Source organism: Thamnophis elegans, chromosome Z (assembly GCF_009769535.1).
Source record: "Thamnophis elegans isolate rThaEle1 chromosome Z, rThaEle1.pri, whole genome shotgun sequence".
NCBI lineage: Eukaryota > Metazoa > Chordata > Lepidosauria > Squamata > Colubridae > Thamnophis > Thamnophis elegans.
In genome coordinates, this window is record NC_045558.1 from 90,162,367 (window position 1) to 90,174,753 (window position 12,387).

General features: G+C 39.7%; 1 protein-coding gene across 1 annotated transcript in view; it reads right to left on the reverse strand.

Annotated features, from left to right (window-relative positions):
- Positions 1 to 2,647: 2,647 nt before the first annotated feature.
- CDKL2 (cyclin dependent kinase like 2) overlaps positions 2,648 to 12,387 on the reverse strand; it is a 28,684-nt gene continuing 18,944 nt past the window's right edge. The window contains exons 10-13 of the mRNA XM_032234613.1: positions 6,580 to 6,673; positions 5,566 to 5,683; positions 4,403 to 4,509; positions 2,648 to 3,922 (exon numbers count right to left, since the gene is read on the reverse strand). Coding sequence (XP_032090504.1) covers positions 3,863 to 3,922; positions 4,403 to 4,509; positions 5,566 to 5,683; positions 6,580 to 6,673 — 379 coding nt within the window. The 3' untranslated portion in view covers positions 2,648 to 3,862. The remainder of the gene's footprint in view (positions 3,923 to 4,402; positions 4,510 to 5,565; positions 5,684 to 6,579; positions 6,674 to 12,387) is intronic.

A 12,387-nucleotide genomic window follows, 5' to 3' on the forward strand; every position in this document is an offset into this window, starting at 1 on the left:
TTCGGTAACTAGCTTTTCTGTGTAGTTGAAGTTCCCTCATGCATTTCATATACTCCCTCTCATTAGGTCTATGTTATGGTGGCATTCCATCAATTCCAGGTTCTCTTGTCATCTCCATTAATGGTTTGTTTCAGTAGCCCAACTGTTATCACATTCTCCTATTCCTCAATAACTAATGTAGACCGTGTGAATCCAGATAACATCCATGCCAGCATGACTCTTCTAGTTTATATAACTCTTATTTTGAGATAGACAGATGAAGCATTAGGGTTTATTTTTCCAAGGACTCCTACTGGTAAGAAGGTACCAACCAGGATTGGAACACCAGTCTCTCATATCAACAATGGTTTTCTACTAAGCTATCCAGCTGTTATAAAGAGCTCTTTCATCACTGATCTGGCTATGATTCAATATACCGGTTTTTAATTAATAAACAATTGTATCCATGGGGGGGGGGGGCATGATGGCTCAACAGTTAAAGAATCTGAGCTTGTCAGCTGGAAAGTTGACAGCACAGGCTCAAGACCTGGGCGGTGATCAACAAGGTGAACTCCTTGCCCCAGTTCTTAGCAGTTAGAAAGCCTGCATATGCAAATGAATAAATAGGTATCACTTTGGTAGGAAGGTAACACTGTTCCATGCGCCTCGGCATATAGTCATGCTGGCTACATGACCATGGAAATGTCTTTGGACAATGAAAGCTCCCTCAGCTAGGAAATGCAGATGAGCACTGTCCCTAGAATATAATATCCATCCATATTTTAATAGAATTGATTTGTTTTCATTAAAATGCTGAAGACAAAGTAGATAATACTTTCTCATAAAAATTTCATCCAAACATCAAGTCCTTTGCTGTAGTTGCAGAACGCCACTTACTTCATTACGTTTTACAAAGCTTTTAGTGGCAAGTAAGAGAAACATCATATTGCCATTTGCTTTCAAATCAGTATATTCAATATCACATAAAATAAATCTATATTTCTTATGATGCCTTTACAATTAAAGTAGCAAACACAAAGGACACATCTACAAATCAAATTTAAGTGCCTTTTTAAAAATTCTAGCTTGTGGAGTGCTAAATATACAGCAATGTAGTGAATCCGTTTTTGGTATTTCCTAGAAAGAAGGAATCAGTATTAACTTACTGCAAGTTTATGTTGCAGACTAGATTTGGTATTATTTTTTGGCTTGCTGGGAGTTTCAGGAGATACAACCAGTAATATATATCTTCTTTAGTGAAAGGTTAAGACTTGGATTGTGATCTTAAGTTTGTGAAGACCATTTCTGTACGAAGTTATGCATGGGGAGGAGAGATACAGGCGTTTTTAAGCAATGTAGTTGGTACTACAAAACATTGGATTTGTTTTTAAATTTACATATATCACCAAAATGGAAGAATGTTGGGACTGTAATGTTCAATTTTGTTCAAGCTGGAAAGGCGATCAATGGAAATTAGTGTGTGAGTGTGGGTGTATAGGCAACCCACATAGTGCTCAGATTGCCCACTATTGCTGTAGATATGAAATATCACTGGTATTCTAATAATTACAATTACTACAATTTTATTATTATCTGGAAGCTAAAAATGTTAGATATCTGTTTAGTCAAAACAGTAACAATACTCAGCATTTCCAAATGCGTTGGAGCATTACAAGAGCAAATACATACAAACACTGATATTCACAACACACTTTTTAAGCATCTTTAATAACATGTCTTATAAAGAATGCTTTAAAATGATCAATTCATATTATTTGGGTGCAATGATAGAAAAAAGTACTACTCAAATAACATTAACTTCAATTTCATACAAGGCTCATGGTATTAAAGAATTGGGAACATATAATTTAGTGAGATCTACGACCCAAGGGTAATTAAAGTGTAAATGGAGATCAAGGGTAGTTTATAGAGACCCAATTTTCAAACATAATGTTTAGGAGTGCTGATTTTCCTTGAATGCATGCTTGTAAATACATGAAGATAATTCAGTGAAAATGAATAGAGAGACATAGAGCTATGAATAACTGCAAGCATTCTCTCAATCTTGATAGAAAGCTTATACAAAAAAAAGCATCCCTTGAATTGAGTTTGACTTCCGGTGACTTCAATGCTGAGCGCTTGACTGGTGATTTTTTATTTTTTTTTCAAATTTCCAGGATCTACAAACTTGAAATGTCTTGATCTTTTATCCAAGAACTAATCAGGTCATATCATGTTAGTATTTTTCTAATTCATCCAAGTTAATTTATTATGGGAGGAAAGTGTTTGTCATAGACATTGCAAATACAAGCTGTAACTCATGAATTTTAACCAAAAGCATAAAAATAATATTAAACAATAGTTTTATCTTTTACCAAAGTGTTGTTTTCTCTTTTTCTTAAAATACTATTACTAGGTCTGTTTGTGTACTGTTTCTACTTACAGTTAACATAACCATGCTCTCTTGAATAAACCACAACTGCCAGGGTTCATACAAAATGCTAATATTATGGCTATATATATCGAGGGCTGCATCAGGGTTGTTTGAAATCTGGGGGGGGGGGGGCAGAAGGGGAATGGCCAGGGTGTGTGTGGCCAGCTCGATATCACTTGTGTCGGGGGCACCTGTGGTGGCACGAGTGCTCTGCCAGCAAAAACAGGCTCTCGAGCTCCATTTTCGATTGCAACAGCCTCCTGCAACCCTCTGCCAATGAAACGGATGCGGCCAGATGCAGCCCTTTCAAACTCCATTTTTGTTGGCAGAGGCACCGTGGCCCAGTCCTCCAAGTTCCCTGTGGGCCAGATCTAAGCGTGTTCGGGATCCTGCCCATGGGCCTTGAGTTTGACACACCTGATTGTCAGAATCAACCTATAGTTTCACTGATATAAATTCACAGATTTATGTCAATGAAAAGTATACTAATTTTGTTTTGCTTTAGGAGTTTATAAAAGATTTACTTATATTTTGCACTTCTATACCACCACCTCCCTCTCCCTGCTAGATCAGAGTTAAGGCTTTTAAGCCCAAAATTCTGGTTTTCACAGGACTGAATTTGATACTCAAAAGAAAGTTAAAGAATAAGATATCAAAGTCAATGGTCTTCCCCTGGTTTCTTTATGACTTCAATTCAATTTGCAACTTGCATAGCAAAGAGTTTGAAATAAAAAGGAAAAAAATGTACCTATTAGAGTAAGACAATTTTGTAAAATCTGCCTTCTCTGTCTAAATTTCTTACATGTTTGAATTCATACTTAGTGCTAAGTCATACACAATTTCACAGGTATGTCAATGAAAATGCCAAAATTATGAAATATGTGTTGAGATATCTGCCTTTTCATATTTATCTTGCAATGGTGAATGAAAGTATGTAAGGGCTGAAGTTTGTGTTGCAATATTTTGATATATGTTTCATCACTGGTTCTGTTTTGGCCCTATGGATACCTACGTCTGTTTGCCATTTATCATAATATGTGAACAGTCAGTAAGATAGATTCTTTAAAAGCCTGACTTACTGTATAATGATGGACAGCTTTTCTATAGAAAATGTGAATCAGCATTGAGGAAATGGAGAATTTCCTTTAAATGGTTAAATCTGTTTAATTGTTATCTTCAATTGTTATATGTATGCAAGATCACTGAAATGATTAATTGTAGATTATTTTCTTCATGCACAACACATTATAAAAGAAATAGCAGCCTTAGTACCATAGTGCTAATTAACATAAAATCATTTTTGCCTTTTATTGCCATTATCTTAGCTACAGCAAAATACTATCAACTGCCTCTCCCTCCCCAATTTCAAAGTACCTCCATAAGGGTGTAAAAGTGATGTAGATGTGTGATCAATGGGAATCACGTAAGAGTTGCCAATTCCGCTTGTTACTAAAGCTCCACCTTGGGGAAGGTGGCTTCTGAGGTATCTTGCAAGGAGCTTCCAGATATCTGCAAATCAAGTAAATTTTGACTGAATTTCAAGCATGCTGATGCTTGAGCAGCAGTCAGTGTTACCAAAAACATCAGTAAGAAATAACAATAACTAGAATCTATTATCATGTTTGATCGTATTAAGATAATTTTATAAACTTTTATTATGTTCCCCTAAGTCATCTTTTTACATATTAAAAATTCCAGCTTCATAAATATTTCTGTTATCTTTCTCTAAAGATTCTCTCTCATATTTCTTCTCAGATAATATTTATATAATATTAATATAATATGATACAACTGAGCTGTATGAAATATACTTATGATATTCTCTGCTTTATTTCAATACATTTATTAATAAATACGAAGATGACAAGCAATAAGTTTTTTCTTCTTAAGGATTACCCTACATACTTCACAGGTAATAATGATAAGAAAAATAAATGCCATAAATTGTGTATGCATTTTTTTACACCCCAAATAAAAGGAACTGAATACCTGATACAGAGCCAGATTTGGATTCTGAAGATCTATTGTGGCAAGAGATGGCATGCGAGACTCTGGAACAATTTTGTTTTCTTTCTTTAGAAATCTGGAATTCCAAACTATTTATGAAGGAAACATTTGATTTTTGTTTAACAGAAGTTACTCTTTGCAAAAGTACCAGACTCCCTAAAATGTACAATGCTACATAGGACTTTTTATTTTGATTTGACTGTTTCAACTATTATTTTCTAGCCACTGATTTATAATAAGATGAAAAACATGTGGCCCTCCTCGATTGTTTGACTACAGTTCACATTATCATTGCATTTGGTCATGCTGGCTTGGTAGGAAGATAATTGAAGCTTAACAGAATCTAGACAGTTACACGGTATCTTTTAAATGAGTTTTTTTTTCAAGTTTGCTTGCTTAGAAATATTTAGCTCAAATATTTTCCATTCCCTTAATTAAAAAATTAATAAGGACTAAAATAATTCCAGGCAAATGGGCAGGTTAATATCAACTACAGTCATCCACATCTGCAGCAAAGACAGAACACATGTTTATTATGGGCTGAACATCTGTGCACAACATATGCATAATGAATTTTAGGATATATCATGTACAGAACTTGCATGCATAGAAATGAATTGAAAAAACACTCTAAAAATACAAAACATTAATGTTTCTAGTTTAGATAGAGTAGTTAAAATTTCATCAATATTTCGATTTTGCTTAGAATTATCACATTTCAGAAAAATGTAACGGGCAATGATACATTGAGCTGTACTTTTTAGCTTTGAATGTTATCATTATTCAATAAACTCTGAACTATAAAATGTAAAAGACTGACTTCTTTTATAAACTTTTTGCTGAAAGTGGTTAAAAATGAACAAATGATTTAAAAGGTTTGTTTATTAGAAGGAACTATATAATATGCAATATGAGATGGTAGAGATGTGATTGCTATGCTAACTGCTTACAAAGGAGACCAGAAACTGCTTCTTCAGGTATCTTTCTTTTTCTTATTCTCTTGATAGTCTTTATCTTTTCTTTATTTATTAAATAGGTTTATATGGCCGCACAATGACTTTCTCCTTCTATGTTTCTGTAGGTTTTAAAAAATCTTTTAATAAAAATTGGTCATAAACATTCTAAAACCATACACAAATCCTTACCATCCACGCCTTTGAGTTCAGGGAGATGGCTGTAATTAAGCTCTGGCAAATGGACCTCTGCTTTAGAAAACTCCCACTTTTTCTTGAGGGACTGAAGAGCATTGTTTTCTTTTGGCATCTATTACCAAGCAAATAAAATGTGAAGGTTTTGCAAAAAATAAAGTCTAAATTGAAACACTGTATGCAGAGATTATATAAGCAGTAGTAAATATCTACTATATTGTATACAAATAGCAAGCCCACTCTCAAACACCAAAAGAACTTTCACCAACAAAATAGAGAGAGTTTGGGTATCTGCAGAAAGAAGTGATAGCTATTGAAAATATAATGTTGGGATATTGGCTGGGAAATAATGCTATGGTGAAATCAGTTAAAGTTAAGTTAAATCAGGCTCTTCTTTATTAAGAAAAGTTGAAAGCTTGAGCAGCATCTAATAGTAGGAGATAAGACTTTCTAGGTAAAAATAAAGTCTCTCCCTGTTAAGAAGACACAAAAAGAAAAAAGCATTAATTACAAATTTGTAACTGAAAGGGATTATAGAAACTCTTCTCTCCCCCCCCCACTACAAATGTTTTGTACTTGAAAAAATGCTTATTTTTTTCCCTTCTTTCTTCCTTGTGTTTTTTTCTTCTACTTGGTGCTGTGTATGTTTCACTATAGGTTTGCTGGTAGGATTCCTTTATTTTTATTGATTTTATTTAAATCATCAGAACATTTTTGGCTGATGAGTATAGTAGAATATTTTAACTGAACAACAGGATATCAAAATAGCAAGGAGATATAACATGTTAAGAGAAAGGCCCTACTTTCTGGTGCATGTGGAAGAAGTATAGGGAACTTCACTTCTAACGCTTCTGCCCACTTTCCAAGATATATATTTTCTAAATAGAAATGGGTAAAGTGTAAAATGGGTAAAGTGTAAAGCTCATCCTATGTTTTCCCAAATTCTCACAAGATGCAGCTACATAAATGCCAAATGTCAGGAACACTCAAATATTTTCGAAGAGAGCTTACCGATGCTGTTAAGTTCATATTATAGTGACCTGCTGGTGATTTTTTCCCTTGCTTGATACAAGGATTCAAATATGTTTTGGTTTTCTCATCAATTCTAGAAATAAACACACAGACAATGGGCATCCTTAAATTTAAAAGCCAGGTCCAAGACTATATAATTGAAAAATACAATTGTCCCAGACTGATCTTCAGGTAGAATAGGTTGAGACTTTGCAGAAATTAATTAGATCTACATCTGTGTTCTGGACCCGGTGTGTAACCATGCCAGGGGCCCAGTAAGTTTTCAACTTCACGCTTTAGGATTAATGTCTCTCAGATCAATTTATTGACAGGAATTCTTAGAAGCAAACATAAAGTTCAATATTAAGATACATCTGACCTTAGATCTGTCCATTGTGTGATGTGAAAAAACTATGCTTTTCCATTTTTCTGATGAAGCGGGGGTGAGGAAACATGTGTTTATCCCATTGTTCTCAATTAACACCAAAAACTCTTCACAGAGCATCTGGTCATAAATCAATTTTCTCGGGAGGAGAGAGGCCCAGCATCCAATTAGAGAACACAGATGTGGTCACATGTCATGGAACTACATTTCCCACAAGGCATCCCTGCCTATATTTCCCATAAAGGAGTTGTATCTCCCATGAGGTACTTTCTTAAAGAAGACATTCTTACAATAGTTATATACTGTTGAACTTGAGTCAGCACACTCCCCACCTGGAATTATAAATTCCACTACTTACTAACTTTTAACTAAAGGCAAACAAAAATATGGCATAAAAAATGCAAACTTGACTATCTAATTAACTGAGTTACACAAGGCATAGCATGACTAGCTAATTAACTGAGATAAACAAAGGCATAACATCAAACATGTAACTAACTGACTAATTATCCGAGCATGCAAACCTAACTAACTGATTAACTGGGTTACACAAGGCATAGCATCAAACAGTGCAAACAATCAATTAAACACAAAGCATGTAAAGCTTGAAGTTCAATCTTCTAGTTCAGTCTTCCGTAATAGGTCGCAGGTCGCAGATTGATCTGGTGTAGAGCTTCTTGGTGGAAGTCTGCTTTGCAACCTGAGCTTCCATTTGGCAAACTAGTTCATCATTACTAGGTAGGGCTTGGTGCACAAGTCCCATAGGCCGTGAGTTCCAGTGGACACAAGTCCCTTAGGCCATAAGTTCCAATACATGTCTTTGGGAACGAAGTTCCCTACTGGTTCCCAGTCACTTGTCTTCTGGGTCAGTAAGGTGGCTGGGATGAGGACAGTTGGTTTTTCAGGATCCAAAAACTCTGGAACCAAGGCTTGAGAGTTGATGACGGCTGCCCCCTCTGCCACGAGGGTGGTGAAGATGATCACTGCTAAGCCCAACATGAGAGGCTTCCGGCTGGAGATGTGTTTGAAACGAGTTGGTTCTTGGGACTGGTTGATGGGTATTTGTGGTGCTAGTTTCACCATTCCCCTGATGAGACTGATTGTTCTCCCTGCCATAGATGATGTGAATGTTTTTCTCCCCGCCGTGGACGATGTGAACGCTGTTCTCCCCGCCATAGACCTTGACGTATCCTACGGCTGCCATTGCCTTCGTTGTGGCGGTAGGCAAGATGGGGACGTACTTGTGCTGGACAGGAACTCTTTGGACAACTCAGGAAGGCATACCACATTTGCCATTCTTGCTTCCGTTGGTTGTGCTGTTTGTCACTGGACCACATGAAATATAGATAGCTTTGATGGTCTTCTCTGACAAGGAATAAGTAGAACATCTGCTGGATGTTGTACAGGATGGCTTTTGTTTCCTTTCTGAAGTGATTAAGCATGCTGAGCAGACTGTTGGTGAGGTCAGGACCTTTGAGAAGCACTTTGTTCAGAGAGGGGCCTTGGGATTGCACGCTGGTATTGAAAACTGCTCGAATCTGGCCTGGCTCTTGTGGTTGGTACTTTCTAAAGGATAGCAGGTGCCAGCATTCCTCATCAATTCTCGGAGGTGGAGCAAGTTCTGCATGTCCGTTCTAGACTATTTTGTTTGGGAACTCCATTAAATGAGCTTTCATGTTTATGATTTGTCTCAGATTGAAGAGGCGAGAGAAAGGTTGCTCATAGTTATTTGGAAACCGCTGTCTTGGTATGCGAAAGGGTATTGGAGCCATCCAATTCTTGGTGGCCTCCTGTTGGAATTCCTTGACCACGAGCCTCAGAAATTCTTTGTTCTCTATCAACAAAGTCAAGTCATTGTCTTCTTTGCTGGTCTGGAACACTGTTGCCCCTAAAACTGGTTTGATTGAGGAAGTCGTGAAGTGTTCTTGGCATGGTTTCAACTGAGATGCTCTCCCATTACTAACAATGGAGGCCGTGAAGACACTCGCCTGGGTTGGGACTCCTAGCCTATCTACACACACTGTTCCAAAGATGACCCAACCGAGTCTTGTCTTCTGGGCAAATGGGGCATCTATTGGGCCTTCAACTACTTCCTGCAGAAGAAAGGCTGCGGAGGTGTCTGCTCCCAGCAGGAGCAGGATTTTGGCTTCAGGATCTAGGGGGGGGGGAGTGATTGGCTATGTATTTCAGGTGAGGTCTGTTATTTGCTAACTCTGGTGTCGCAATCTGGTTGTGATCATTTGGTAGGTCGTCCCATTCTAGTAATGGCGGCAATGGGAACTGTGCGCTTCCGTCTAATGCTTCTATGCAGAATACTTTGACTTCTCTTCCCACCGTGCACTGGGACCCAGTGCACCCTGATATTGTGAATTCTATCTCTTCGCTTTGGACGTCGAAGAGATCAAAAAATGCTGACCTTGCTAACGACCTGGTGCTTTGGCCATCCAGAATTATGTACATCTTCACGGCCTGTTCTGGGTGTGTCGCAAGATAGACTTTGGCTAGGCAGATCTTATGGCATGTGCGAGGCGTGGAGGAATCACCACATACTGTGGTACACCTGACATACCTGTGTTAGCTTCTGGGTGCGTTTTAGCGTCTTGTGGAGGATCAGTCATTGGTCGATGCATCACCATGGAGTTTTGATGCAGGGCGCCAGGGTGTCTGTTACTCTTGCAAAGGTGACATTGCACTTTGGCTGTGCACATTTTGGGTATGTGCTCTGTGGAATCACAACATTTAAAGCAGATTTGGTAAGCCGATTAGAGCTTTCCTCTCTTCCATGGGCTTCATTCTGAACACTCTACATACGTTCAAAGGGTGGGAAGTTTTGTGGAATGGACAGAATGGGACTTTGTTGTTGATAGTTTAATTGGAACTGCCCTTGGTAGTAGCACATCTGGCATGTTCCTGGTGGAGTTGAAGACTTGGGTTTTGCAGGCAGACGCAAAGGTTCTTTCCCTTGTGTCTCATATGGGATTGTTAATCGGTCCGTGGTTCGGAACATGTTTTTTGCTCCCTGGGGACTCTGGCCTTCTAAAAGCTTGCGCTTGGGAATTGGTATATGTCATTGTTTGCTGGTGGACAAAATCTGCAAGGAAAGCAAAGGGGGGATCTTGTCTTTGATTGTTCGCCTTGTAATGCGAATAAACTTTGATCCATTTTTCAATTAACGGTTCTGGTAACTTTCAAACGATATGTAGCTGCATTGCGTATTGGTCGAGGCGTGACATACCATTTAGTTTGGGGGCCTGTTGAGCTACCCATAGTTGCTTAATGAGTATGGAGAATGACCACAACTGGTCATGGTCGTGCCGACCGATATTAGGGAAATTGTTGGTCTGCTTCAAGAGTGTGTCTTCGGTCATCGCAGATGTGCCATACCACCGATTAAGTTCTTCCCAAGCCTCTTTACAGGCTGTGACTGGATCCTTCAGATAGGTGTGGTAGATACCTGTAACCATTTGTGCAGACTTTGGGCCTAGCCAGGCCATCATATGTATGATCTCTCCATCTGGCTGTACGTTCTCGGCACGAACAGCCCTTAGGAAGATATGCTTCCATATTCGATAGGGTTGGCCTGGCGTGTCAGAGAACTTCTGTGTTCCTTGAGATCCCAAGTCCAGCAGGACTGCCATTCTACTCTGGTCTTGCATGCTGGGGGAAATGGTACAGTGTGCTCCAAGACTTTGGTGGGTTCAGGCCAGCGGTCTCCTCTTGGTTCAGGCCATTGCGATCTGTGGGTGTAGACACGGTTGCCAACAACAGCTGATATTTTCTGTGGAAAGATACTGTGTGGCTTCATCTTGCCACGGCGTGGGCATAGGTTGTTTTTGATGTTGCTCTGTCAGTTGTTCATGTTGATTACTCTGTTCGTTGATGTTCAAGTTGCCTTGCCGTATTGGCTGGAAATCTTTTGCTTTGGCATTGAGGTTGCTACTTGTGGCTACTTGTGTTCCTACTAGTTGAGGATTATTCGCCATCGCTGGAAAATTGTTGTGGGCACCTCATGTGCCTGGATTTGTCGGGGTAAATTCTCCCATTCCAAGGGAGGGGTCGAGTGATACAACTTGAACGATGTGATCCACCTCATTAGTTTGTTGGTTTGGTGATTGTCTCTGTTGTACCACGCATTAGTCGTCTATGTAAGCTTTCACACGTGCATCAGGGGTTTCTTCTTCTAGATTTCCAGGATCAAAGTCAGGGAAGCCGCCATCAGCCTCAGCATGTACAGCTTTGGCCCGTATTAGTCTTCCTTTCGCTTCCCGCTAGAATTGAAGATATTCTAATTGAACCTGAACTTTAACTTTCTTAGTCGCCCTCTCTGCTTCCGCAGCTGCTCTCTCTGCTTGAGCTCTGGCTTCTGCAGCTGCTCCCTCTGCTTGAGCTCTGGCTTCTGCAGCTGCTCCCTCTGCTTGAGCTCTGGCTTCCAAGATTCCCATCTCTGCTTGAGCTGTGGTTCCCAAGGTTGCCATCTCTTCCTTCAGCAGCTGCTCTTCTTTAGCTGTCTGTAGATCTGCTTTGGCCATCTCAGTTTCCATTTGTGCTTTTGCAACTAGAGATGCCCGTGACCTTTGACTGTAAATGGGAAGATTGTTGCGAGATGCTGCTACCCGCTCAAGATTGGATTGATTTTGGTTGGAAAGATAAGGCTATTCTGGAGATGTGGGAGGAAGCTGCTTGAGACTGCCATAGTAACCTGTGTGAACGATGAGATACCACAGATGTGGCCTCTCCTCCTTGTGTATCCTTGGGACTAGATGAGGACGCTTTCTTAGAAGCGTGAGAGGAGGCTTTGTGTGGCCGCTGAGATGATGCATGCGAAGGATGAGGCACATCGGACTCAGCCTTCTTGCCCAGGGCGGTCTCCCTCCTCAGGCTGGTTTGGATAAGACCTTTGCCATAACGAAACTGCTCTACGTGTTCCTTTTTTAATGTCTGAATGAAAAACATTTTATCCTGGATTTCTTCATCATCCTTTAGTTGTCTCTGGGTGTTGCAGAGGCATTCTCCATATAGTGTCCCTTGTGCGTAGAATACATCCATGTCCTCACTTAAGGTTTGGAGATGTTCAGGTGGTAAATTGTCTTTGAGTTCATTGCAGAAGTGTTGCAACCACTCCCAACAACTCTCGTACCTTTGATAGACGCTATCCCATTCCTCCAAGAGGTTTGACCGCTTAATCTGTGTAGGCTTTCTGTACTGCCTAAGGTCATAGGATATCTGAGGTGCCTCTAACCCTTCTGCTAGCTGGACATCTAAATCTGAGCTTTGGTCAACTAATACCGAATCTGTATTGGGTTCAAGCATGGGGTTCGGCAAGGCTATGCGAGCTGTGAGTGCCTCCACCTGTATTCTGGACCCGTGTCCCTCCTGGCTGGTTGCCAGCAGCAGTGAGGTGACACGAGGCTGGATCCAGGCGG